Below are 27406 nucleotides of genomic sequence, written 5' to 3'. Positions count from 1 at the left end.
GACCATCTTTGGGTAACCAAGAACCAACTTTCAGTAGTACAAAAATAAAAGAAAGAGAGAAAAAAATTACATTTTTATTGTCGAACTTGCACAGGAAAGCATGTTCCTGGGCAACAAATTGGCCCAAAGCAATGATAAACCAACAATAAAATGAATAAACAAATATTTGCAGAATTTCAAGGGAAAATCCACTTTTTCATACATATCTAATTAAGTTAGTCTATTTTAGCATGTATCCTGTGAAAAAAAAATAATTTGATCACATTGTCAAAAAATGTGTCATCATACAAATGTATCAAGAAGCTTCTTTAATTTTTTAATGCTAGATTATTTTAGGGTTTTGAGCATGAGAGAGTGAATCTTTTGATATTATTTATAGTTTAGTAGTGCCCAAAGTGCATTAGAGGTCATAAAAACATAGCAGGATGCAAACATTTATTTTAAGCTATCTTGCTTTGAAGACTTTACAGAGCACCCAGAAATGGCTGGGTGCCTTTTTTCATTGCAGAATAATAGTAGCATCTGTAGAGAGGCTAGAACAGAGCTATAATGAATCACTTTGAAACTGGACAACAGCATGGATTTCAGTAGAGAAAAAACCTCGGAGACATATTTTTATGGCTTAGAGGACAAACTGAAGTAGCCCAGAGACAATGTTTTTATAGACTCTATTATCTTTCAGACTTGACCTAAAAGCTCCATAAGAAGCAAAGTTATTTAAAATAATTTGATTTTTAAGTTATGTCCATAAAGTAAAACTTTGTCACAGGCAGCGGCAAGTGACAAGTAGTGCTGTTAGCACTGTCATTGCTAAATATTTTGTAAAATGAGGTAAGTCCTCATTTTAATACCAGCACTTGAGTCCATTTATTAAAACTAATCCCTGAAGTGAAAAACAAATAACCACAAGCTTTGAAGTGATTGATTAATTTCTTTGGGCAATTTCCTGGAAATCAGGATAATAGACATAGAATAACTTTTTTCAAAATTTGAAATAAGTGTTTTGAAAAAAGGTAAATTTTTAGCTGCTAAAAATACATCCATAGATACTATGAAATAAAAACTTAAGACATTTGCAGCTTTTAAGGAGTGATCGATTGAATGTTACAAAAATGAGAGCAGCAGAGGTGTATCAAGGCTCCTTACAAAGGATTCCTTATGCATTTTTAGGGTGTTTTTAACAAGCTTTTGGGATTCTCTCTCTTCAGAACATCTTTTCTGTTAAATTCTGCCAGAGGGCTTTAGGGAACTGGCGTTGCCATCCGGGTCTGTAGGACTCTTTCCCATGAAAGACATTTGAAGAAAATGATTGCCAGCAATATTGAGAAATTTGCTGTCTCGGATCAAAGCTGTTTCTCGAGGCCAGCCACAGTTTGCTGACCTACTTTGGACAAGGATTTATTCCGACATCCCAGGCTACAGCCCACCCCCTTTGAGGCTGCCGGGAGAGCCTGACGTGCAGCTGCTGACGGGACAGTGATTAATTTGATTGTCACCAGCACAGTTCTGAAGATAAGGCTTGTTCAGGAGGCACATAAAAGGAAACTCAGCGCAGCCACTTGGGTTTTGCTGCTAAGAGAGTGAGGGAAGCAGAAAAACAAATCCCAGCGCTATTTAAGACTTCAGCCAGCCAAAGGCAAGGCCAGTCTCTCCAGCACAGCAGCGTTGATTGTACTGGTCTGCTGTCACGGGTTGGGTATGGCACGGTATAACCGGCCTGGGGAGGATCACTGGTAATAGGTGGTTGGTCCCTCAGTGGGTGTGAAGCCACCGTACCTCACCCAGAGCACCAAGACGACAGCGGGATCAACAGAGGGAGCGTGTCACGGGGGTGTCCTTCTGCCTCACCAGTCAACCAGCTGGTTCTTCAAACCACTTTGACTATTGACACTGGTAGACGCCGCGAAGGTGCACGGCAGAGCCGCGGGGCAAAACCAGCAGGTTGCAAAGTGGGGTTTTCAGATTATGGTGAGCTACACTCTGTGCACGTAAGCCTGACCCCGTGACCTAGGCAAGAAAACCTACGGGTCAAATGGTCAGCCACTGTGAACTGGAAGTAACTTCCCTTGCTATCTACGGAGGTGTGCGGGTGAAATTATTACAAGACTGCAACTACTTTGTGGCAACCACAGTGACAGTACAAGGGATACCGCTATAATTTGTAATGTCTAATACAGGCATTTATGATAGTGAATCACAGGACCTGATTGCCTATTATCTTGCTCCTTTTGTCATCATTTCAAGCCGCTCCAAAGAGACTGTGCAATGTTGCAAAGCCATCTCTCCAACTAATTTACCAGTAATGTTTACTCTTGTTTTGCACATCACTGTCAAACTGGAATGCGATGGAGACACTTTCCCACCATTTTATGCCTTCCACATTTGTAGCACAAAGCTGCTTGTCCACAGACATATCTGAAGGAGCCATCATGCAGGAGGTAAGATGAGGTTTCAAGACCCTGCACCGAGGAATGGAAGACTCCTAAAACCACACCAGTCCAAATCCCCAGATGATACGGTCACATGTGCAGTAAATGCTCCTCCTACAGAACAATCAGGCAACATTATACATGTTTCAACTGAAGTTGAAAAAACCAGCTGAGTAGCAATGTGTTCAGAATAAAAACGTTCTCCAGTGCTCACCTGAGCAAAGGTGTGAGCCTATCACTTTGGGTAAAACCTAGTCTGTGGCAGAGTCTTATGCCAGAGGTTGTGTCAAGATAAAAATGGGAAATAGTGCAAGAAGTTTTGAAAATTATAATTAATTACACATTCTTACAACAAATATAGAAGAAAATTTTTTGCCAGGGATTTTTTCAGCCAACTGGAAAAAATGAAGGAATAATATCATGTTTTCATGAAAATACCTTAAAGGATGAAACATGAAATCTAGTCTAATCTAGCTTATTTGTTAAAGAAGATCAGGATAAATTTCAAGTGTATGAACATATATGACCCTACGATAGAGCTAGTCAATACCATTTATCTTTTTTCTTGTAGCTCTGAATGAGAATTGTCTGCAGTTGTTTGCAGGCAAGGAGAGGTTGGTTGTTCATCTCTGGTTCAGATGAGAATTTGGCTTCCTCTTGAAATTCGAAGGGAAAAATATAATGCTTTTCTTGGCAAATTATTATTAGAAATCAGAAATTATTTTCCAAGTAGGGATTTTCAGGATTCTTTTCACTGGAAATCTTGGGTTTCTCAAGAAGCAATGCTTATACAAGCAATGATGTCTTGAACAAAGACTCTTTAACAGTGCTGTGTAAGTTTTCCAACCATTATTCATTCTATTAAAAAGAATTTGGCATTTATAGAAGCTCCATCTCCCCTGGCTGGCACAGTTTCCTTATTACAGATTAATTCCCTGCCAAAAAATGGTTTGTTTTTATCTGATGATCCAAAGCAGTTCCTTTGATAGAACAGTAAAAGAATTTAATCATTTATTTATTAAAGTAACCCATGATTTGGAAGAGGAAAAAGAAGTAGGCAACTGGTTTCTTGTGAGGCTTCAGAGGTGAAGTACATTGTTATAATAACCAGATACTTGGAGTTTGCTCAGGTTTATACTATTTTTACATTAAGATCTAATTAAATCTTTTAATTTTAAAGAAAATCTGTTGGCTGATTTCCCAAAAGCATGTAAAGCTCCTATGGACAAACCAGGTAATGGGAATGCTTCCAAGTTTTTCCTTGCAGCAATATCATTTGGGGAATGCAAACTTAGCTATGGGAAAATATTCACAACTGAAAGTTACGGTCAGTGTCCAGTAATATGTAACCATAAATATGATAACAGATATAAGCTGAAAGGTGTGCATTACCTCCCTGATTTTATTTAATTATGTATGTAGTGCTATGTTTGTGTTCTGTCAAGTAGAGTTTGGTAGTCATGCAATGTGGACTCTCTCCAAAGTTTGAATACCTCTCTAACTCCAATAAACAGTCTTACATTTTCCTGCAGTCTGGTATCCCCCCACAGAACAGCTATTGAATATGACCTGCCTCCAATTAACATGTCGCTCTGAATCATAGCCTCACAGTAAGGATCCAGTGAGCTCAGCTTTTACGGAGCTGAAGCCATCCTGCAGACATCACTGAGATTTGGCCAACATAAAAAATGGGCAATGAAGGCTAAGGGTGGAGGTTAGTATTTCACATTACTGCCATCTGCTATAACATAGGAATCAAAGACCATAAACAAAACTCTGTAAGTGGACTGCTAATTCCCAGAGCACTGATAAGGGTGCTGGGATCCAAACTAACCACTTGCACAGTGATCCATTACTTATGAGAAATGTAAAATAGATCGCATAAGTAAACCAAAGCTTTGGTTCTAACTCTACTCTGTTTTTCAGATTAAGCTATTGCTTCCTTGTCACATGTTCTATAATCTTTCCTTGTACTATGCCTGTTCATGAGTTCTACATCTTGTGTATTTTCTCAGTCTGCTAAATTGTTTTTCAAGTGTGATGCAAACTTCCAAAGTAATTAGAAGGTTCAGTCTGCATAGAGAGACAGAAACAAAAGGAACACCACCACAATTTTGAAAGAGAAGGCAGGATATTTATATATCCTGGTAACACCCAAAAGGACATATAAGGTTCATGAGCTCATTACACTGGGCATTAAGCAAATAAAAATGAGATAAGCTGTTTCCCAAAAGGTTTGCAATCTCAGACATCTGAGGGTTGGAATGAACTGATAAGCCAATCCCCATTTCTCTTCAGGCTTAAAACTATTTGGCAGTGGTCTACTTCTTGCTCTACTTTCGAGAGATTAGAAACACAGAGAAATGGAGCAGATACTAATTAAACGGTTTCCTTTTTTACGTCATTTTCAGTTCCTAACCTCCTTTTGCATCTGTCTTTACTGCATAATATTATAATCCTTATTGTCCTACGTATTTCCTCCTTTCTGGCACACAAAGTTCCTTTCATCCAGGCTCCATCCTATGGTGTCTTTCTAATTCTTTTCTCAGTACAGTTAAGCTAATAAGAGTTTCACTGAGCTTCATGGAATGATCTGTTTCACAAGCAGGGTCCTATCTTCAGCTATAGGTATTTTAATAATGAACAGATAAGTACCCACTACACAGAAGTTCCCACAACATGGGTGACAGCTGATCTAAGCACCCACAAGCAGGTTTCTGCTGTCTGAGAAATACTGCTTCGTTTGACAAACGTAGGGCTACAGTAAAAACTGTCAGATCGTGTAAAAAGAAATCACTCCTATTATGATAAATCCAAGTTCTGTGCACGTTTTTTGTTAAAACAAGGGTTGAATCATTTAGCCCAGCCTCAAAAGATTGCCTGCAATACTGGCACACCGTTGCTCTATGGAAAGTTTACAGAGCTGTTATTTTCCTAGTCTTTTTCTGAATACATTGCAAAACAAAAATACTCCACAGAACACCCTCCTCCAGCATGTTCTCCACAAAGCCAATTCACCTGAAGTGTTCAAAATGCTGCAATAGGAAGCGATGATGATGTACTGCAAAACTCCAAGGAACTAGAACCGGGTAAGAGCTTCTTTTTGTGGGTACACGCAACTGAGGAACCGTAGTAGCAGTCTGTAATAATTGTCACTTCTGATCACCATGGGAACCAAACAGAGGTCTACTTTGCAGAAAACAGATCAGCAGTGACTCACCGACTGCTTGGGAAGCATGATTATTGAGACTCACTAGACTTGTGTGGGTGACAGGGAACAATACGCTAGTGATGCCATTTCAACCATAGTCCAATACAGCAGAGTCTCCTCTGCTAGACATGCAGGGTGAAATCAAGTAAATCAGTACTTTGCCTTTGTGTTCATTAGAGAAAAATTTCACCTTTATGTTTTTCTGCATCTTCAGCCTTGTGGGGGGCTCTTTGCTATAAGAGGATTTCACTTCTAGTGAATAAAGTCCTAACTGAGGGCTTTTACAATGGGCTTTACCAGGTCTTCTGCAACCCTTTTAGTGACAGACTTAACCCTTGAGTGAGACAGAGGTTTAAAGCTATGTCACATCCTCTGAACTACGCTGTGATGTGGATGGCACACACCAGATGGGGAGTACCTCCATCTGGAATACCCAGATACTGAGAAGTTGAGTCCTTACAACTAAGCTCCAGGTTCTGCATTAAGAAGAAAGCAAAATAAATGCACTGTCTCATCAGTGTAATTGAAAGGAGCAGCTGCCTTCAAGGTGAAATAGTTTGAACCACCAGACCAAAATTTGTAATCCAACAAGATATTTGGATTGTTTCCCAGCTAAGCACAAACTGTAGTTTCAACCCTATGCTTTGATACTCCAGAATTTTTCAAGATTCAAATGTCTGAGTTATGCGAATTCAAGCACAGTATTTCTGGACTGTCAAAGAATCTCAGATCGGAGAGTCTGAGATTATAAAGCCTGAATCCACTGTCATTGCTAAACTATTTTCACTAGCTCCTCAGCTCTGGCTGGAGAAAGAGTGACAACTGCAAAGGAAATGGTGTTACAGCCCCAACATTTAAATGTTTCATCTTTACAAATGGTAATTCCAAATGTTTTGACAAAACCAAAGTATATTCCTTAATAACAACTCTGCCATTCAATGGCTCCTTGTGTTCTGTTCTCAATTCTTACATTGAACCATCATTTGAGTGCCTGAATATCCTCCAAGGATGCCATCAAATGCACAGCTGGCAGCTGGCATATAGGGTTTCTTTTGTGTGCCTGCTCCTAAGAGGAATATCCATAGATTGTATGTTTTGAAAGAGCAGATATACTCGTTTCTCCATTAAATGTCCTGTGCTTTTATTAACAACGGCTTAAGAAATGCTGCTCGGCATAGAGGAATTTTGATGAGCAGAAAATCAGTTCCCTAAGTGGAATTTGGCCAAGACGGAATACAGTGTCCTGTCACACAGTTTCTAGATCTGTGGGTCTTTGGGAAAACAAAAGACAAGAATCTGCAAATCTAAGACAAGGGCATGGCCCTATCTCTTCGGTCTGATGGGTACAGGCCCGCATGGCATAAATGAATGTATATCTATTGCAGAGGCTCCAGTCCATGATACTGAAACATTTGTCAGTTGAACAGTAAGCTTTTGAGATGAAAAGATGCAGAGGAACAAAAATATTAAGAAACCACCATCCCTCCCACACATTCAGAGGATGAATCATTAAGAGGCCAATTCTGCAAAGTGCTCCACACTTCTCTGCAGCTCTGCACAGGAAAAATTAAGCAATGACGTAAAACAAGAAAAAGTACCCTTTCAACTGTCCCACCACCAACTGCTAGGAGCTTTTTGTTAAAGATTACCTCTTTCTTCCCTCAGCCTACACATGGGGGTTCAGATGTCAGTAGCAGAACAAGTGGTGTTCAAATTTAGCCCTGTCCACTTTTTTGATGATTCTTCCCAGCAGTTGAGGGATAGAAGTGGACAAATAACTGGGGAGATTACTGGCATCTGTTGTTGGCTTTTCGAGCACTAGCTGAACTACGGATGTATCCTAGGATGCCTGGTGTTTTTTCTGCTTTGGGAAAGACAATCATGATCAGGTCAGACGTGGGCCTAATTGCTTTGTGCTAAATAAACTTGTGCTGTGCAAACCATTTAGACCATTTGTGGAACATCTAATGCGGAAACTATACCCTTATGGTAAGGTAAGCAGGTGGGAAGCAAACCTGCATGTTTGTTACCCAGTGCTATTGGAGTTCTCATCAGCTTGGCTTGCAAGAGCAAGACTCTGCAGATGTCATCTACAGACATTCATTCACACTGAGATATTTTAACACCACCTCTTAATCTTCAGGCTTATTTCATCTTGGTTCTAGGTTGAAGGGGTCAACCATGAGATGTGTTTTTGTCTTTGGGAGCTGGAAGCCTGAAATCATTGGTAACCCAAGTAGCAGATTTCTACAGAATAGCAGTAAATAACATCACAAATACTTAAAAGAGGACAAGCAAGGAATATTTTTAAATACTTCTTTTTATGGGCCTCACACCAAACAAACTACCGCCACAGCCAGAGCTGCAAGTTGCTGGAAATCATAGTCAGTGGTTATTCATTGGTCTTAATAGATATCGGTGAAATGGGCAGGAATTTCATGGTTCACAGCGTTTTACTTCTTCATGTCCAAATTTTCTGTTTTGCTTTTCTCTTTTAGTTTTAAAAGTGGTCATTAATCTACGGTGATACATTAATGTGGTGTGGGCTGGGGTTTTTTGGGTTTGGGCTTTTTTTTAAGTGTATGGCATACTTTGTCCTATTAAAATAAGTTTGACTGAAGAATTATGCAAAAGGCTTTAATAATTTAAATACGTGTTCAGCCATATGGAAACGTACAATCTGTTTTATGTTCTTTGGGAAACCTACTGTTGTTATAAACTTAATTAATTTTAAAACCTCCCATCCGTTATTTAATACAACAATTTGCTAAAGTAATAATAACACTCATTCTGTTATAATTTTCCATCCTGGAGATGCTTAGAGATGAATCAGGGATGCAAAACTCTAATAGTGATCAAAAATCCTCTACAGTTCAGGAGGATGTAGCACTGGAGTTTAGTCCCGCTATCTCTGAAAATACTATCACTTCACCCTTACACAAGGAAATGTCATTATAATATTACACAGAATGGAAGACATAACATAATAGTTTGGTTCATTAGTATTTTTCTCCATGTAATGCTTTATAAAAGAGATAAAGCTGAAGAAAATAAAAACAGACACGTAAATATTACGATGAAGTACATTGTTCTTATTTAAATAAATTTACTTGAGCAATGTCTTCTTAAAGGTGAAAATTAAACACTAGTATTTGTCTCACTGTATAAAAGTGACAGTAGTAATTATAAAGAACCCAATGGTCTTACGCTTATTTCACCCTATTCTTAAGTTTTCACAGCAAAAATATTAAAATTTGCAATATTACCAAAAGGATGCAAACCTGTCAAATATATTACTCTGAAGTAAATTAACAATTAATTTATAGGAACCTACCATAGGAACTATTAAGTGGACAGTAGTAATGGTTCTCTATATAAAATCTATCAAAAATTGTTGGAGAAAATATATGAAGCGTAGCTGATAGCTGATGAAATCTGCAATATGGCCACAGAGAAATAAGTTGCAGATCATCAAAGTTAGCTCTTGTGCAGAAACATCCACCATAAGTTCATTCATTTCATTTTTCACTGGAGAACAGCAGGAGGTTTCCATAATGCAACCGCCATAGGAAACTCATTCAAGACTGTACTTCAACCTTTACCCGTAGTTGGAACTTGCAACAGTTTAGATTTTTTGGTGCTCTGATCTCTCTTGCTCTCCGGAAGGCTACGTAAATATAAAAATCTTCACCACAAAGACAGGTCTCCCTAAAGCACTGGCAACTGGTCTTAGTAGAAGACTGTTCAAAAAAAAAGAAAGGAACAAACAGATTTAGTTGGACTGGTAAAACAACATTAGTAAAGCAATACAGTAACACTCTATACATAAACCAGAGAACTAGGTCATCGTTAGAAGGCGAGAGATTTGTAGCCTATGACCTGCAGACACACAGGCACATAAACTCGTGGAGCTCAGAGGACCCTTTGCAGATTTAAAGGTGCTTATCTGTGTAAGTCGTTTTTAGCGTGTCAGCAGCCAAGCCCTGATCTTGCACCAATGAAAGGAAAGTGCACTTTCAACTATTCTGAATAGCCAAAAATGTCAAGTGATTGATTCTACCCAACCACAGGCATTTAACTAAAGCACCTAGACACAGACCCAATTAACCCAGGCTCTGTTCATCAACCACAGATGGAAAGCTGCAACCTCAAGAAGGTGCTTCAGTCTAGCCCAGGTCAAGGGTGACAGCGTTCCTAGCTTACACATCTCAGCTGGGTTACTGAAATTAGTATAATGAAATTAGATGACCGACTGAAGGTCTCCCTGTATGACAGTGCTCCTAGCAACGTCCATGGAGCTTTAATCATTCACGTGATTAAAGATAATCAGTGTATGTCTGTTCTGCTTTACTAGGCCAGCCTCCAGCACTGGGACCAGCAGTAACTGTTTCTGGCTCTTCACCTAAATTAGGAAAGTGTTCTGCTTCCTACGGCAATTGTTGGCAGCTTTATAATTTCCCCCTCCCCACTAGCTAGACATCAAAACGGTCCCCTTCCAAAATTTAGCAATGTTTATTTAGTTCAAATTCTGAATGGAAATTTAACTTGTTTTATTTTTCTTCAGACATGAACTCATAAAGGACTTTATTTTAGTTAGTTAATTGAAACTCTTAAGTCAGGAATAGAGCCTATAAATCTTCACTACCCTGTTCTGGCTGGTGGAGAACAAAGACCCCCCAGATTCTCCCATAGCAAGAGGAAAGCTCCAGTACGTTACTTAGTGGGTGCCTCACTTTGGTCCTCAAGATCCTCCCCCAAATGGAGAAGATGTTTTCTAACTGCAAATTACTCCTTCCTGGGAAAAGCTTTGTCTCTACAGATGCTGGTCTACGCACTGCTGATGCACCTCACCTCTCATGGGAGGTCTCAGTACCACTGCAGGATTAGCTGTGGTGTGGTTGAAGGTGAATACAAGGACATTTGATTTTTATTAATTCCTAAATGGAGTAATACGGAGTTTCCTTGCTTCTCACTTTGCACCAAGAAGGCGACTTTACCCACTTTCTCAATTATATCTGTACCACTGAGAACTGGCCCCTGGCCCAGCCTTTACGAGAGTTACGCTGCAGCTGGAGGAGTAACTGGGCAATTCCCAGACTACCTGAGAGCAGCACAGGGAGCACTGCCACCTTGTTTCTGTTCAATGAATACATGCCAAGCATATAACTTTAATTAAGACATACTGTACCTCCAGCTGTTTGCATCTTGATGTGTTTATTTCCTTCTAATCTTAATTAGGAAAAAAAAAAACACAGAGATGGTTAAAACATTGTGACATATCACTAATTTAGAACACAATTTAAAAAAAAAACCATGCAACAAAGGTACTACTCTTCCAAACCCAGCTACTATTATTTTGGTTAATAATGTTATTTTTCTTCATTTTTTTGTTTTGCAGTGAATTCTGGAAGCACCAGCCAGTGACTAAATTCTGTGCTGTATGTATATGACAGTAGCATTTTGTTGTATTAAATCTAAACAATATTACATGATTTCATAATTGTATGTTTATGACTGGTCTATTAAGTACCTATAAAGCTGATGCTTTTTCCCACTGTTCGAAAATATCACATGGAAAAGAAACAGTTTCCACTGGGTTTCATATGAGAACAGAAATAAACCTGAAAGCAAGCAGTTACTAACTGTTATTACTGGAATTCACCACAATGCAAGTAAACACCTTCAAAACTAAAAATAGCGCTGAGGCTCTGCAAGTGCATCTATCACAGCCTCTTAGTCCTAACAGGGTTTTGTTTTCTTTGAATTCACAGAGCACTCAGAGCGTGGAGAAGCTGTTCAGAAGACAATGTACCACATTGTCAGCATCTGCTCTAGGATCCTTCTGCAAAAGTGTGTTAAAATTTAAATAAATGGGAACAATCACTTTAACGATTATAAATAGCCCCACTGCCTTAAGAGGCTCCAAGGCTAGCCAGTCTGACTGAAATAATAATTGATTTTTAAAGGAAATACATCCTAATAGATAAAATTAAACTGAGGAAGCAGGAGAAATGCAAAACGCAACCTTCCAATACCTTTCGGTGTAGCTTTCGTCTGACTGGAAACCATGGCAGCCGCATCCGACGGCAGGCCAACATACACGCCACCATAGTTCCTGATTTAAAGAAAAAAGAGACATCAGAGCTTAACTGTCACATGTCTCCCTATAATGTTGATGTCACGCAGCAGCATTAAAAAGACCACGGATGGTGAGAGAGGAGGGCACCTCTGCACGGGCACCCACAGAGGAGTCCTCCTCTCCCATGGCTATGGGAAAACTGCCTATTAAGTGCCACGTGCTTGCTAATATGGTGCCAGGCAAAAAAAAAAAAATCAGGCTAGCTGCTACTCTTAAGTGGGACCCAAGCCTGTGAAAGGAGCTATTTTTCACTTAAGTTCCTAATATTTTTAATTAAATCCCAACTGTCTTGTGACAAAAAACCCCAACTGCCCAGCTTCTTCTAGACACTGAATATATCCAACTGAGAACAGAGCCAATCTGACAGTAAGGTTTGACACTACGACCACCAAAGCACCTCACTTCAAACAACACACACCAATTAAACAGCACTTTGACCTCTCCTCGTTAATAAACAGGACCTGCATCCCCCTGCTTAGGGTCACACTTGGAGAAAACTGTTAGCAGGAAGGAGCATGAGTGTGTTGGTTACTTTCATAGGCCAAACCTCTCCTCTTCATGGCCTTGCAGAGCATACCTTCTGGCTCCAAGACCTGCATGAAAAGCAGGGACTGATGCAGGGAGGTGAAAATCTGGGTCCTCAAGAGCCTCTGCTGTGCCTGGAGCTCCTTGCAGAGACTCCCATTACGCTGCTCTGCCCCATTAGGTGCCAAATCACTCATACCTCCTCCAGCCCCTGGGGCTCTGAGTTGATTTGGGATTTGTTTGATGATAGAGTCATACTTCCTTCGATTCCCAGCCCAGCGGAGATCTCCCACAAGTGCTAATGCCATCTTCTGTGGCGGGGCTGGTGTGAAGGCAGAGGTCACTGCCCCTTATCGAGCCCATCACCTACAGCTGTGAGATAATGTGCTCTTCTTGCCACGAAGTTCCCCCCTCCCCAACTCACTAATGGGGTGGGGGGACTCATCAATATTGGGCTCTGTGTGAGATTTCCTCCCTTCTTTTCTTTTTTTCTTTTTCTCTGCTTTGGTGGTATTGGTGGGACTTAGGAGGAGGGAAGGAAGGATGTACATCTGGCGGCAGAATTCGCTGCAGCCTATTGCAAATAAAGCCAGCCCCGGTAGAGCACCTACCTCCTTTTGTCATCATCTGATACGGATTCTTCTGCTCTGTAACATCAAAAGATACAAAGCACATTAGCAGATTGTTTCTTTCAGATACTCCACGACCATCTGGGTAGATTCAGGAGCAAGGGAAGAAGGGAATTATTTCTGATCCCAGTTTAATTCAGGTCATCCACAATTCAGTAAAGTACTCACACAGGCACAAAAAAAAGCGACAATTTTCCAATCTAATGTATAGAAGAAAGAAAAGGATTGAGAATAGATGAAGCTTACTTTTCATGACCCCCACCAGTGATGGCTGAAAGTAGATTTGGGAGTTCCTGAGTGAGTCCCCACACTGCTCCACACATAACAGGAACATAAAAGCTCCACACATAACAGGAACAAGTCTGGGCTGCTATTCCGCAAAAAGAGAACCGGAAGGGACCGGGTGTCCATGCTGGCATGGGAATGAGGATGAAGAAAGATAAACTTTCCCAGCAGCTGTGCCAAAAGATGTCACAGACCTTCTCCATAAAATGAGGTACTGCAATTCCCAAAGTCAGAGTTGTTTGCAAACCAAATAACTGTTACTAATCCTTTATAAATGGGCAATTACTTCTCTTTTACCTTTAGGGTAAAATCAAAGGTCAGTCTGTAGATCAATAGGGAGTCACCGAGGTTTGAATCCCCCCACTGAAATACTGTCCGGTGTAGCTGAACCAGAGCAGGGGGTAATCAGCATCGGTGCAAAGGCAAATGTAGTATGGAAGAGAGAAAAATTTTATTCTTACTCCCTGAGGGTATTGTGTCTGTGCTGCAGTCTCAGTCTGTGCCCCAGCATCAGTTTTCACACAAATCACTCACCCACCTTTGATTAAATATTTGGACTTTGAGCTCTGCTTGCATGGCTGTATATGGATCGGGGCAGCAGCTGCACTTTAGCTTGGTCTCCAACCTACCAACCTAGCGATAAAAATAGAGGCAAGATAATTTGAGTGCTGTTAAATCCACAGACATCCTTCATTTCTTCCCTACAGCTGGGGGCAACTGTGACAACTGCCCGAGAAGGAGTCCTGCACCTCAGGGAACCATGAGATTCGGCCACAGCAGTGCCCGGGGAAGGCTGCAAACAGCGAGCGGAGCACCACGACCCAAGGAGGGCTCTGCTGTGGAAACGCTCATGCACGGGCTGTTCACCCAGATATCCTCACCTGAACATTCCCATCGAAGGACCAATTGCCTGGACTACGGGGGCAATGCAAAGATACTCCCCATCAGGAGCTGATCCATGAATTTCTGATCTGCTCCCCAGGCAATAAAACTGAGAGCTGGCCTTTACCCAGCGTTAGGGCTAAATGCATACCATAGCCTTGAAAGGCATTTCTGAACTACGATCTTGAACAATAATACATGGCATTTCTTACCGTCATTTATTTATTCTAAATGGTAGATGTGCCTATTGTTTAATCATCAGGGCTGTATGCCATTACTAACCCCTGAAGTCAATGGGATTTTGGCCCGAAGTGCAGAGAGCTCGTAGCAAGGTGCAGCCTTAAGTGCAAGAAAACACCCCTTAAACCTCAGTAACACTCTCCTGGGAGGGTAGCAAATGCCTTAAAAATACTGGTACAAGTTGGAAATTATCTTACACTTATCTTCTTTCTAATTGGCAGAACATTACCAACTATCCCTTCTGAGTCACCACAGTGAGTAAGGGCACACAGGTCCTTTTAATAGTAGAAATTTGAGGTAAATTTAAGTATGCTACAGTTTTCCTAAATTTTATTCATGCAGGGCATAGCACTGAGTGGGGTGAGCCTCCTCGTCCGCTGTCTTTGCCTATGTCTTACCACTGAAGAGAGACTAAGCAATAAACTCCTCATTCTCTGGCCCTCCTGCCACTCCTCCCTGGAGGAGCTAGTGCCATCTCAGAAGACATTTCCCATCTCCTCTGACCCCACGTAGGCTAAGCCACCTTGCAGTCCTCATGCATACAGCCAGAAAAATGCAGAGACAACTTTCCTTGAGGACTGTGAAGCTGCTCTGTCCTAGTGTGGGCCAATTCCAGCTGAAGAAAGTGGAAGGCATGTGTCTATCAGTGGCTAGAAATGAGGCCTGCATTTTAGCAAAAAAAAGAGGGACTTGGGGTGCCAAAAGATCACAAACAATCATCTCTGTTGAACCAACCAAATGTGTCACAGGATTGATTTTCTCATACAACTGGAAACATTTTCTATAATCCAGATTAACCATTATCCAGAGAAAAGAATCCTTTAAAAGCACTGGCAACTTCATGCACAGCTCAAAGCCTCTAAAATGGAGTTGTAAGAATAATAATCAATATTGTCCAACAGGAATTAATGTCAATGTTTTTAAAAAAAGACTCTACTAGGCAACAGGGCTATTTTCTTCTGTTCTAGAAATGTTTTGTAATGGGGCATCATTGGACCATTACTGTCATTCTCTCACCAAAATAAATTATCCCGGTGTATGATTAAGCAGTCTAGGTTTTTTCTAAACATTTTGCTTTCTTCCTTTCCTCTGAATATCTACAAATCAAAGTCTAATTTTGCAATACCTTTTCCCTTAAATGCGCAACACCAAATATAATCTGGGATTGTACAGGCCCCAACTCGGGCTGGGTGATGACTGGGTGCAATCTGTTGTAGTCCTGCTAGGAAAGAGGAGATGAGCAGAGACAGAAGGAATATGGAAGCGTGAGAGGGACAAGAAAGAATAAATTCTGGTGATGGCACTTAAGGAAGAAGCCATTTTCCATCCTTTTCTGGGGACTCCTTTCTAAGCAGCACGAGAAAGAGTGTTGCTCCAGTTTATGCGCTACGCATATTCACACACCTCTTGCCTTCACACACTGTAGCTGAAGGCCCCATTTTGAAAGGTGCCCACTAATTTCAGATGTTCAAATGTCCAGGTGCCAGCAAGGCACTGCAGCAGGTGCTGCTCCTGCGCCCACGCTGGGTGAACACGGGTGGCTCTGGGGAGCAGAGCTACAACAGCAACACTTGACCGACCGCGTGGAAACGGGAACGGAAAGAAGCTCCTTTGGTTTCGGTACTGGTCCCACTGCCACATCTCCCAGACTCACAGACAGGGTATGGGGATACGGGAGTCCAGCACATCCTGCCTCTCTCCCTCTCTCCCTCCTATGTGTCTCTAGCTTCTTCTTATGGCAGGGATGAAGGAAGAACCTAGCATAAAAAATATCTTTATATATCTCCATTTACAGAGTCCTCCAGGACTAGCAAGTTAGGATAAGTTTTTCTGCACCAGGAATAGATGGCAAAAGGAACTTAGCAGTCCTGTATGCTTTGTACTGTTCTGCTGCCGTGTCGCTGCATCTTCCCTCAGATGTCATTGACATCTACTGCAGAAGAACTGAGAGCACATTTTTCAGCAGGTAGTGTAGGTGGAGTCCTGTAGCCGGTAGGCAGATTTAACAGCAAATCCACATAATGGCATTCTATTTTCAGCTAGAATAAATGTTTCTTTTGGTAAAGATTTGTCTATCCCAAGAGGCTTCCGGTCACCCTCCTAAGTTTGAAAAATATACTTGGTTCAGCTGTCAGCTTTTACATCCATCAGTTCTATGTCCATTTGATGGTAAAAGAATCTGCCATTTTTCACATAATATTTTAAATATCAAATGACATGCATTCACATTAATTCATTCCATCCACATTTTTCTTACTTCAGCTTTTATGACTGTTCGTGCTGAGCATTATACAGACTCTTTCTAGCCATGCTCAGTAGTCCCACCAGAAATGATTCACTAAACTTTGCGCAAGTGACAGACTACATCTCCTCATTTTCTCAGCGTTTCTTGGGAACAAGGGCCTGTCATTTGTATTTGATGGATTTCTTCCCAATATTTTGAAACAGGCTTGAACTGCTGTGTCCTCTCCTTCCTACTGCTACTAATCTTCTTCTGAACTTTCCCACATTCTGAATATCACTGGTGTTGCATTATTTTCTAACATATACTTTACCCCTCCTATATCTAAGTTTTCCAGTTAGCTGTGACGTACTTCTCTCTATTAGTGGGGCAGGAGCGTTGGCTGAAGCTGGCTGACAGATCCATTGTTGATTTGAGAGATCACGTTCCCAGACTATACGTCCTTCTCATCGCCACACGGCCCTCAGCCTCACAGCAGTTTGCATAGGAAGATCATATCATCATCCCTATCTTATTGGTGGAGAAACTCAATGCCCAGAGGGTAAAGTAGCTTCCTGCAGTCACCCTGGAAGGCTCAGAGCGTGATCCGGTCCTCCCTCCTTCCACTCGACTGCTCACTCCAGGAGATGAGGGTGCCTTGGCAATGAGTCGCAGTCAAGAAACAAGAAATCTCAAGTTGGAATAACCTGTTTCTGTATCAAAAAGTATGCTGTAAATAAGGACACACCTGAATGCCTTTCTGGACCAGAATCGATATGACTGAAATTTGACAGCAAAAGAAACGTGGGGTTTTTAAAGAGAATTTTTTAATCTTTAGCTGATAAAAGTGAAAAGGTGTAAAAGAAAAGCTTGTGTGGATACATAATATTTGTTAATATAAATCTGCTTTGTTCATTTCCATGAAACTAAAATAGGTTTTCTGGTATTTCACTTCTTTCATAAAAATCTGCTGTTAAATATTAGGACTTTTCAGGTCATCATTGCCAGTCCTCGTTAACAGATCTGTGTTTCTAATGTCTGACAAGAAGGCTCAACCATGCTATTACTCACACAGGTTGTTTGTTTGGCTCCACTATGCTTACCTCAATGAGTAATGGTTCCAGGATTGACCTTTTCACTTTGTTGAAGTCTGCACTAGTAATTAGTTTTTTCTAAGTTATCCTGATACTTTTTTGAAACATGACAGATGATCTAACACTAATAAGTAGTTTGCTCCTAGTTCAACTCCTAAAGCCTGGCCCTACAAATGCTTACACACACATAAATGCAGTTCTATATATACCGATACCTTTAAGCACAGAAACATGCCTACTAAATTCATAATTTAACAGTGCTTGCAATTTGAAATTTAAAACTACCAAAGAGCAAAGACAGAGATGCAGTTCTAAGTCAGTCACATAAATTATCTAAATTGAACAACAAAAAAAAGCTCTAATATAAATTAAAAACAGTGGGTTTATATATATATAAGTACTGAGGGCATGAATGCTGCAGACTGTATCAAGAAGAGGTTCCTCATAAGCTTGCCTTCTGTAATATTTTATTGTCTGACACTGCAAACCCAGAAAACAGACTACACGGGTAACGCAGATCTCAAGAGTATCTGTGACAAGCGTTCATCTGCTAAGTGAGACCTGTCGTTAGAACTCAGCCATGCTCTGTAATAGCAGGGACAAGCCGGTTGTTATGCTCTTCTCTCCACTTGTTTATCTGCCTTGACAGCCCTCATTTCTACACCAGGATTCCTCCTTCTAATTAGAGTAGTTATTCTAAATGGAGTAAACAAAACTGAAGAATGTTCCTATTGCATAACATGAAAATCTTTCCCAGGTCCCTCAGTCTCAAACTCTAGTGGCAAATACCAATTATATGAAATAGAAGAAGGCAAGACCTCGGGAGGACTTCTTTAATATTTCCTTTGACAGGAAAACAAATTTATGGCTAAATAAAGCTGTTCCTGCACATTTCTGAATCAGCAAATGAAAAATGGGCTGACAAAAGCTGATCTTTTGCTGCTGCTTTTCTGAAAACCAGAAGTTGGCAAGAGGCAACAGGACAATAGAGGTTCAGACCTTCCACATTTAGAGAAAAACAGGATGGGTAGGGCTGCCCTCTGCTACACAGCGTCAAAGATAAGGGAGAGAAAGAGGAGCATATAGATACTATCTTTAGTGCAGAGATCATCTAGAGAAGGTGGGTACTTTGAAAAGGAAGTCTGGATGGGTTACGGTGTCTCCTGCAAAGAGGGGAAATTTGCCTAAGTGTCTCTTTAAATCTCTCACAGGGCTTGGTGGAAATTTATGTTGTCATGGCCTTTGGAAAAAGGTGTACTGGTATGTGATGGGGAAGAGTAGTCTGAAGAAACATGACCACCTTTGGCAGACAACTCTCTCAACAGAAGCAAAGAAAAGACATTTCTGTTAGAGAAATAATAAGGCAAGGATTCTGTAGAGAAGTAAACAAGACACAAAGTTGTTTTGTGGAGATGGAAGCTGTCACTAAAGACAATAAACAGCTGGTGGTGTTGATTATATGTTAGGAGCTAGATGAATCATGTATGACTAAATCTAGCATAAGGTTTGTAAGACTGAAGGTAAGTCCAGGGTTACATATTTGAAAGAGTAGAGTAAGTACTTACACATCTTTAGTAGTCCCTGTGGCACCTAGAATAAAAAAAAAGTGCATGTTTACAAGATAATGGCATAATCCCCTAAACCAACCGATAGTACAGTAAGCATTTTTCTGCCTTTCTGTCCTAAACAACACAGAAATAGTGACAGGAATTTTCTATTGCCAGAGAACAGGTTTCCTATGATTGTCTAGTTTATCCTTAATGATTATCTATATTATCCCTTAAGTCTATTATGTTTAGATCTGGGCCAGATTCTCAGTGGGTAAAAATGATGCTGCTGTGGACCAGTGCTCCGGTGCAGTCACTCAGGATGAGAGCAACATAGGATAAAATTCATCTTTCTGAATTTTATATACTTCACTTTGCTCAGTCCTCTGGTGCTTTCTCCTGCTACAAAGTCGCCACAACTAACCACGGAGTTACTCCTAAATGCCTGTTTATTTTGTCGTTTGGTTCAGTTGTAGACTTGGCACTACATGTGTAAAATGCTGCTCCGCTCTTCCTGCCAGATAAACCAAGTTTTATAAAACAACTAGACAGAACTAATATAAACATTGGGACACAATCCATCCAAAGCCCCAGACATCTAAAGAGATCAACGACCCCTTAATTCATCTTGCTGTTTAACAAAAAAGAAAAAAGACAAAAGCTACCACCTGGCTGCCTGATCTCAGTGATTGATTTTTTTTTGGTGACTCAGATGCTTCTTGCTGGGAGAGGAACGTTCACTCAAGTACAAACTCTTTCCTGTTCCTCCCAAGTTATTAATGCCATGTTGCTATTGCTGGTATATCATTCAGCTGAGTAACCAGCAAATTATCCCTTCTATTAATTACACATGCTAGGGTAGACATTAGAAAACCTTTCACTTCTCCTTTTCCTCTTCCTCTCAGTACTTAGCTGGAAGAGGTTACCCGAGCTCACTCTGAAGAAACTAGTTGTCAATCCAAAAGATATGGGTTTGGAGGTAGGTTGGGGTTTTTTCAGCCACAGCACTTAAATTCTTGAAAAACTTTATCTTTGCTGCTGAAAAATACCCATAAATAGCAAATATCTTTCATCTCACTCTGATGTGTAAGACTATGCTTCCTGCATCCTTATTTTAAATGCAGAGAGGAAGAAACAGTCCCGCAAGGCCTTCCGGCACTGTCTACCTGAATGGATGGCTTGGATGGCGGAAAACAACTAACTCTTGAACATAATATCACTCCCAATTCCTATGACTTGACTATCCCTCCTTTTCCCAGCAACAATGTAGACTAGACTTGGATAAGACTGTACACAATTTTGTTGGTATTGCTTCCATAGTCAGCAAAACCTCAGGACAGGTATATGTATCAGCAGAAGCTCTTCATTAAGCTGGAGGAAGTACCTCTATGCAAAATAAGCTCAGGTCCTCACTTCAAAACTTTATTCTACCAGGCAGCTTTCTGAGACTTTTTGCCTTTGTAGGCACGTCTACACAGTACTACATACAAAACCTCCAAATTAATTGTGTCCAGGTGGGAGGTTGGCATTGCAGCACTGCATGCCAGCTCAATCTCAGCCGATGCAGGAGATGTTTTCTGCTACCAAGGCTGGTTCACCCAGACTCAGTACCTCTATATACCTCAGGGCACCACCCTGCACATCTAGACAGAGACTAGGCATCAGCAACACCTCAGACAACATATGTTTTGAAAAGCCTATCTCTATTGCTGTAGCTAGCAGGATTTTTTTTTTTTCCCCAGAAGAAACTATTCCTGTGCGGTGCCTGTTCTGCACCAGAACCACAACTTTCTCATTTTCTCAACCTAAGCTCACTGCAAACAAACTCAGTTTTTCCTAAAAGGTTCATGGTCCTTTGTGAGGCCTTTGCCGAGCCTTTTCTGAGTCTGAGCTGAGGTCTCAGCGCTTTGGATCCTCATTTGAAAAACTTATGCCCTTCTTGCAGGAAGTATACCAAAGGTAAAAAGTGTTTAAGACACAAACCGAAACCTTAGCTGAGTGAGAACTGTGTACCTACAGTACCACTACATTTCCCGGTGGAGATGCTCAAGTTCCAGTCAATCACCAGGCACACTTCAATGCCATATACCCATGTTCAATCCCATACGTGTCTTCAGTGCATTACGGTACACATATATTCATGCTCTGGGGACAGGAGCTGTCTCTCAGACCCATCAGCTTGGGCTTCGCGTAGAGCTATACAGCTATGAACCTGTGTTTGAGAACAGATGTGCCACTAGCATTCACACCTGACAGCACTTGTTTCCTTTGAATATTAGAGAGGGTACCACTGCTGAAAAATCACTGCAGCATTTTGAAATGCACCTCACACAAAACCACTGAGAACTAAGTGTGATAAAAACAAATTCGCTTTTTCAGATATCATTTTTACTATTTATAATAAATAAATACATATAATAAAAAAACCCAAATAGTTTGCTTTCTATTGTTTTTATAAGCACAAAGAACCAGGTTATCCTCACTGGCATTGATGGGATTCCATTGATTTCAGTGGTAATATTTCTCATTTTCACTAGTAAAAGTGAAACAAGAGTTTGGTCCGAATTCACTTGAGTACCACTAAAGTACCTGAATATAGATCTGAAAGTATTTCCAGTTTACAAAGCAGTTTTCTTCCTCTAAGACTTCTGAGCTCGCAAATGAACATCACTTTAGTTAGGTGGCCCATAAGTATCTCTATGTAAAAACTCATACGGTTTTCTTCGTTAGGGAGCCTGAACACTCCTTATACATAGATTTTATTTCACAAGAAACCTAATAACATCTCAGTTTGTACAGACATGTTTGTTTTTAAAGTCCAATCCATTCACCCTCAACCCTGTTACTTCACTGACGTATTTCTCTAACTCTTCCATGTTTAGTGAGCGACACATTATTTTGTAGCTTCTCAAGTTTCTCCTGCTGGAAGTTCAGCCAAACAATCTTGTTTACTACTGATTCACAAACAGTGCATAGCTGTTCCATAGCAGCAAGACTTAGTGCTCTCGTAGGCATGATGGTTTAGATATATGACTTGAGAAAAGCCTCACATATTTCAAAGCTTGTCCTTTTTTTCCCCACTATATCAGCTTGGCCTAAAAAAAAGGCAGCGCTTGACCCTACAAACCTCGATAGGTTCATGTTGGTTTTGTTTTCCAAACCCTGCCTAACCTCAGCAACAGACAGAGGGGTAGCCAGGAAGCTGCATCCACAAAAAATAGGCATTACTGAATTGTCCTGAACGACCCCTCTGCTCACACCATCTACATAGTAGGACCATGGGTGCATCTTGGCATTTCAGAGCTGCAGGAGGAGAAGGAAGAATACAGCCTGCGGAACAAACGAGACCCATTCAGCCATACATTGCTCTGAGCCCAAGTGATTACAGAAGAAAAAACATTCTGTCTAGAGTAGTGGAGCTGTGATCCCTCAAAAAAAAACCCATGGCATTGCAACAGTCACAAATGAAGAAGGACAAGAACGTATCCCAAAGTATCTTCCATTCACTGAGAAGGGGTTTTGCACTTTCAAAACAACAGCAGCTTGTAACTGGTGACCCTGCAGGATTTCAGTAAATGCAGGACAAATGTAAAAGATGGTTGAAAGAAATTGGTAGCCACAGGCGATATTTCTCTGTGCTGAGAAATGCATCATGAGTGAATGTGGAAGACAAAAACTTCAGAAAAACATAAAAAGGATGAGAGGCAACCGCTTACATGAATAAAAACATGGATACAAAAAATGCCAGTATCTGACGTTAGAGAAGATTATGAAACATTTTATTTTCCTACAATATTGCAAATACTTCAAATTGTTACAAAAAAAGCAAATAGAAACCTCAAAATTACACATTACATGCATGCAAGAGCTAAGATTACGAATGAGTTTTCTATTGTAGGCTACTTTCTGATTTGCTCCAAAAGACAGCAACATGGAACCAAGTCCTAACACCAATGAATTTATTCTATTTATATCCCAGGGTAACTGGGATTATATACAGTGTAACTGTAATTATATCAATTTACTTCAAATTGATTACTTCTTCAACTCATCAGGTGGAGTTCTGCACATAGACTTGACCTGATCAAACATTAATTTTAAAAATTAGTTGGATTTTAAATAGAATGGCAGGATGGTTTCCTGGGCCTTCCACCAAAGTCGAAGTTAAAAAAAACTGTTTAAACTTGGTGTGAAAGTTCTCCTTCCTCATAACTGTATTTGAATCTCTCCACAGACTAACAGCTTCTCTGTATATTTAAATTAAGGCTAGACTGCCAGCCTCCACTGAGTACCATAATTTAAGGTTCTGTTATTGCTACTACAATTGATACAGAAAGGAGGAGGCAGTTAAAAATTGTTACTGAAGCAATACTAGAATGAAGGGAAATGCCTTAACTCAGAAAAAAAAGTAAATTAACATTTAAGGGCATATTTTTAAAAGGCCAAAAAAGAAGAGCTATTTTGGAGCTTCTAAAACACCGAGAAATAACATGAAAGAAGTATATATAAAGCAAGATAACAAAAAACTCACAAAAATAGCAATTTGGTAATAAAACTTCCTATGGATAATGGGAAATTTAAAAAATAAATATAATTCATAGTTAACAGGTAAAATAGCGAGGTGATTTAAGAAGGATGTGTATACATCGGTTTACTCGGATAACAGAAGTTGCCATTTCTCAACTGAGGAGCCTTTTGCCAGTGTCTGATGCTCTGGAAGGAAAATTTAAACTCTGTGAGTTATATTGGTGTTCTGGAGTACTGCATCACAGACAGAAATGTTATTCTAGATCACGTCTATTAGTTTAGATCTCGCAGACCATAGGGCTGATAGCTCCTCTGATGTCATTCTAGCCATGCAATAGAAGATAATATCATTAGCTGAGCTATCATTACATATACGTCTGCTTAGGAAAAATTGAGTTAGGCTACAATAGGAATTTTACCAGAGTAAGAAAATGGGGACTAGCATAACATGTTTAATGTATTCTGTGAAGTATGCTACAATATTATCCTTAGTCATATAATACGACAGAGAGTGTTACAGGTTAATTATAAGTTATGTACCTCTAGCTTTGACATTACTGACTGTAGAATAGTCATAACTTTAGCACTGAAGATGCAGTCATGCTGTGCAAGACACAAAATTAATTTGTATTTACACAGTGTTCATGTCTTTTGGTAAAATATTGAGTTTCACTTTCCTTATAAGCTCTAGGATTCTGATTAAAAATGGTACGTCTTCTCCTTCCCCTACATAAAATAATTTTATTTTTATTAGACACACTTTGTAAGGAATACTAAGTGGAAAAAATAAATAGTAGACATCCGACTTCTTACTTTTATTACCAGTTGTTCGTTATTTTAAGACCATAAACTGCATAGAGCTATTCCTGACTGACCGTGGTGAAAGTAAGAAGAGAACTGGACCTTTCAGAGCTGTATTTCCTTTGGAAAGGTCTATCGGTGCAACAGTAATAATTCCATTATGCTAATTATGTGTTTTACATGGCATTGTTGTTTTTCACCTCCGCTAAGCCATTGGAGATCCATGGACCATTTCTAAACAGTATGCAAAAGGTTGCCACAAAATGCAAGTTCAAATGCATTATGAATAACAGTACAGGGTGAGTTAAACTACCAAAGGGACCGTACCTTCAATAAAAAAATTTATGAATCTACAAGCCCAAAACTGTTGAAAATAGCTGCCTTTAATGCAACAATTAACACATTTACTTAAACAAACAAACTTTCAGTTCAACATAAATCACTAAATACTACTGCTGTCAGAGTTGGTCTATTTGAAATTCACCCATTTGTGTTCTGGCACAAGTTCCACAGAGTGGCCAGATCAACATTAATCGACAAGCTACTACAAAGGGATTAATAATCAACTCAAAATTTTCCTCTGAAATTCTCTGATACTTGGTCTGGTCCTTTTACCCAGCAAACAGAAATGGGATGTGAACAAGCATCCCCCCAGCAGTATGAAGCCACACTGGTCATATACTGCAACAACTTCCAACCACAGCAACGTGGGAATCGACTAATGGGAGAGAATTAATGTGTGCAAACAGGAGAGCTCTAAGAAGAGTGCTGGAAGTTCAACAAGCAAATTCATACAGTGTATTCCTTATGGATGAGAGGCCTCTGATAGATACACATGATACCTGAAACCTAATTTGTAATAATTTAACAGGACTCAAGTAAGCAATAATGTCAGCAGCGATAAAATGAGTGTGAAGTGCAGGGTTTAGTGGGTAAACCAGCAACACACCACACAAACATAGACACATACATACAACTTGGAGACGGCATCGTCATTCACACTCAAAGATATGCCCAGTTCTTCAAACTGGGACTAGCACCACCCGAGGCACCACCGAAGCTCTGGATAAAGTCAAAACGGTAAGAGATGGAGACCCAGTAGTTCTAACTGGTCTGGCCACTGTTTTGCTGTGTATTTTCGAGAGGTTATGAAGCGAACAAGTACATCTGAAAGACTTAATACAGGTACTGGAACAGATGGCAATGTTTGCCAAGTGCAGTTAGGTTGAAAAAATGATTGAGAAATGCTCGTATATATAATTACATGGTGAAAGTCCACTTATCAATTTCCATATACTTTCCTTTTTTGCAGGGGCTGGGGGGGGAGGAAGAGCAGAACAGCACCATCTTCCCAGATCTTATCTCTTTTGAAAATAACAACGAACAAATAAGGGAGCCAGCCGGACACGCCAGCCAGCGCCAGCGGTACCCATTAACATGCAAGAAACCTCAATCTTGGAATATCCTCCAACTTCTCTGGCAAGCAGAGGAGAAGAAGTGCCCCAAATTCATTTCAGAAGTGGCATTCGTGGCCTTATAGGGAAGCAAAGAGGATGGAGCTTACACCGCCGGCGGGATCCTCAGGTCCAGCTCCTGGCCTGGGCTCGCCGTGCCTACGACGGCTACCGCTGGAGACCGGGACCCCCACGACACCCCGGGTACCAGCGACCCTCCGGTGCTCCCCGCCGGGCCCCCCATCACCCCTCTCTCCCCTGGGCAAGCGGCTCAGCCTCGGGAAAAGAAGATGCTCTTGCAGGAGCGCGGACAGCGATTCCCTCCACTCGGACGGGCATCCCCCTCCCAAACCGCGAGGGATGCAGCCCTCCCGGACCCGTAGCCACCCCACCACCACCACCACCACCCCACCTCACCCCCCCGGCAGGGCTGCCCAAGGGGATGCTGCCACCGCCGCTCAGCCGGCCCCCCCGCCGCCGAGGCCGCCCTACCTCGCCCCCCCGCGCCGCTGGCCGTAGAGTTCCCGCAGCCCATGGGCGCTGCCCCCGGCCGTGCGGTGCGGAGCGGTGCGGAGCGGTGCGGAGCGGTGTGGCGAAGGGAGGCAGGCGGCGGCGGGCGGAGCCGGGTGGGAGATAAAGCCGCGGGGACCCCTCCTCCTCCTCTTCCTCTCCCTCCTCCTCCTCCTCCTCCTCCTCCTCCTCCTCCTCTCCCCACCCATCGCCCGGGAAACCGCCGGCCCCGAGCGCCGCCGCCCGGCCCCTCGCTGCATCCCCCCGCCCCGTCCGTCCGTCCGTCCGTCCGTCCATCCCCGGGGTCTCTCCCCCCAGGTTGCTCCGGGCTGGAGCTGTTAAGCCGGAGATGAGGCTCGGGAGAGGCGTATAAGCCTGCAGGAGCCCTAACGATCCCCACAGGCAGGCAGCAAGCTCGGAGTTCCCCCGGGGTCGCGAAGATGCCCCTCGGGTTTCAGGGCAGCTTGGGGACACCCCTCGTTCCCCACGGGGGGAAAACCCGTGTGACCACAGGTCCAGGCTGCCAGCCCGATAGCTGCTATCGATAACATCCAGTTGGTTGTTTTAAGGAAATAGTTATTGGTTGCTTTCGGTATTTCTCTTCCCATAGAAGCATGGTGGTGGAACTGAAGACCCACCGGGCTGATAAGAGCTACCTACAGATTCGCTTTTCCAAGTAATATCAACGGCACTGAGAAACGAGCAAGATGAGTTTACAAAGTCTGCAAGCAATCTTTTATGATTCAAAATTCCTATCGTTCCCACAAAAGAATTTGACTTCTTTTCTGCTAGCCCAAACCTGTCTGCCACACAGAGAAGTAAAATACTTCCAAACCTTGATGGCTTACTCTTGCTCCATCCTCTCAAATGACCAGGGAGCTGAAACCCAATGGGTACAGCCAGATGCAACCA

The 27406-nt window shown here is 41.4% G+C and overlaps 1 protein-coding gene across 5 annotated transcripts in view; it reads right to left on the bottom strand.

The window, feature by feature from the left end:
- The window catches only part of C18H12orf75 (chromosome 18 C12orf75 homolog), a 28119-nt gene extending 1519 nt beyond the window's left edge, over positions 1-26600 (bottom strand). Inside the window, exons 1-6 of one of the 5 annotated variants that reach the window (XM_049822480.1) lie at positions 26477-26600; positions 19221-19245; positions 12916-12951; positions 11676-11755; positions 10829-10864; positions 7338-9380 (exon numbers count right to left, since the gene is read on the bottom strand). In XM_049822480.1, the coding sequence (XP_049678437.1) occupies positions 9370-9380; positions 10829-10864; positions 11676-11755; positions 12916-12951; positions 19221-19245; positions 26477-26519 (231 nt within the window). In that variant the 5' untranslated portion in view covers positions 26520-26600 and the 3' untranslated portion in view covers positions 7338-9369. Of the gene's footprint in view, positions 1-7333; positions 9381-10828; positions 10870-11675; positions 11756-12915; positions 12952-13179; positions 13751-19220; positions 19246-26476 lie in introns of those variants that run through there. The other 4 variants (XM_049822481.1, XR_007508773.1, XM_049822477.1 and 1 more) reach the window with 4 other exon arrangements.
- Between the last annotated feature and the right edge of the window lie 806 nt (positions 26601-27406).

This window comes from Accipiter gentilis, chromosome 18 (assembly GCF_929443795.1).
Source record: "Accipiter gentilis chromosome 18, bAccGen1.1, whole genome shotgun sequence".
Taxonomy (NCBI): domain Eukaryota; kingdom Metazoa; phylum Chordata; class Aves; order Accipitriformes; family Accipitridae; genus Astur; species Astur gentilis.
This window is presented reverse-complemented; position numbering and strand designations above follow the sequence as displayed.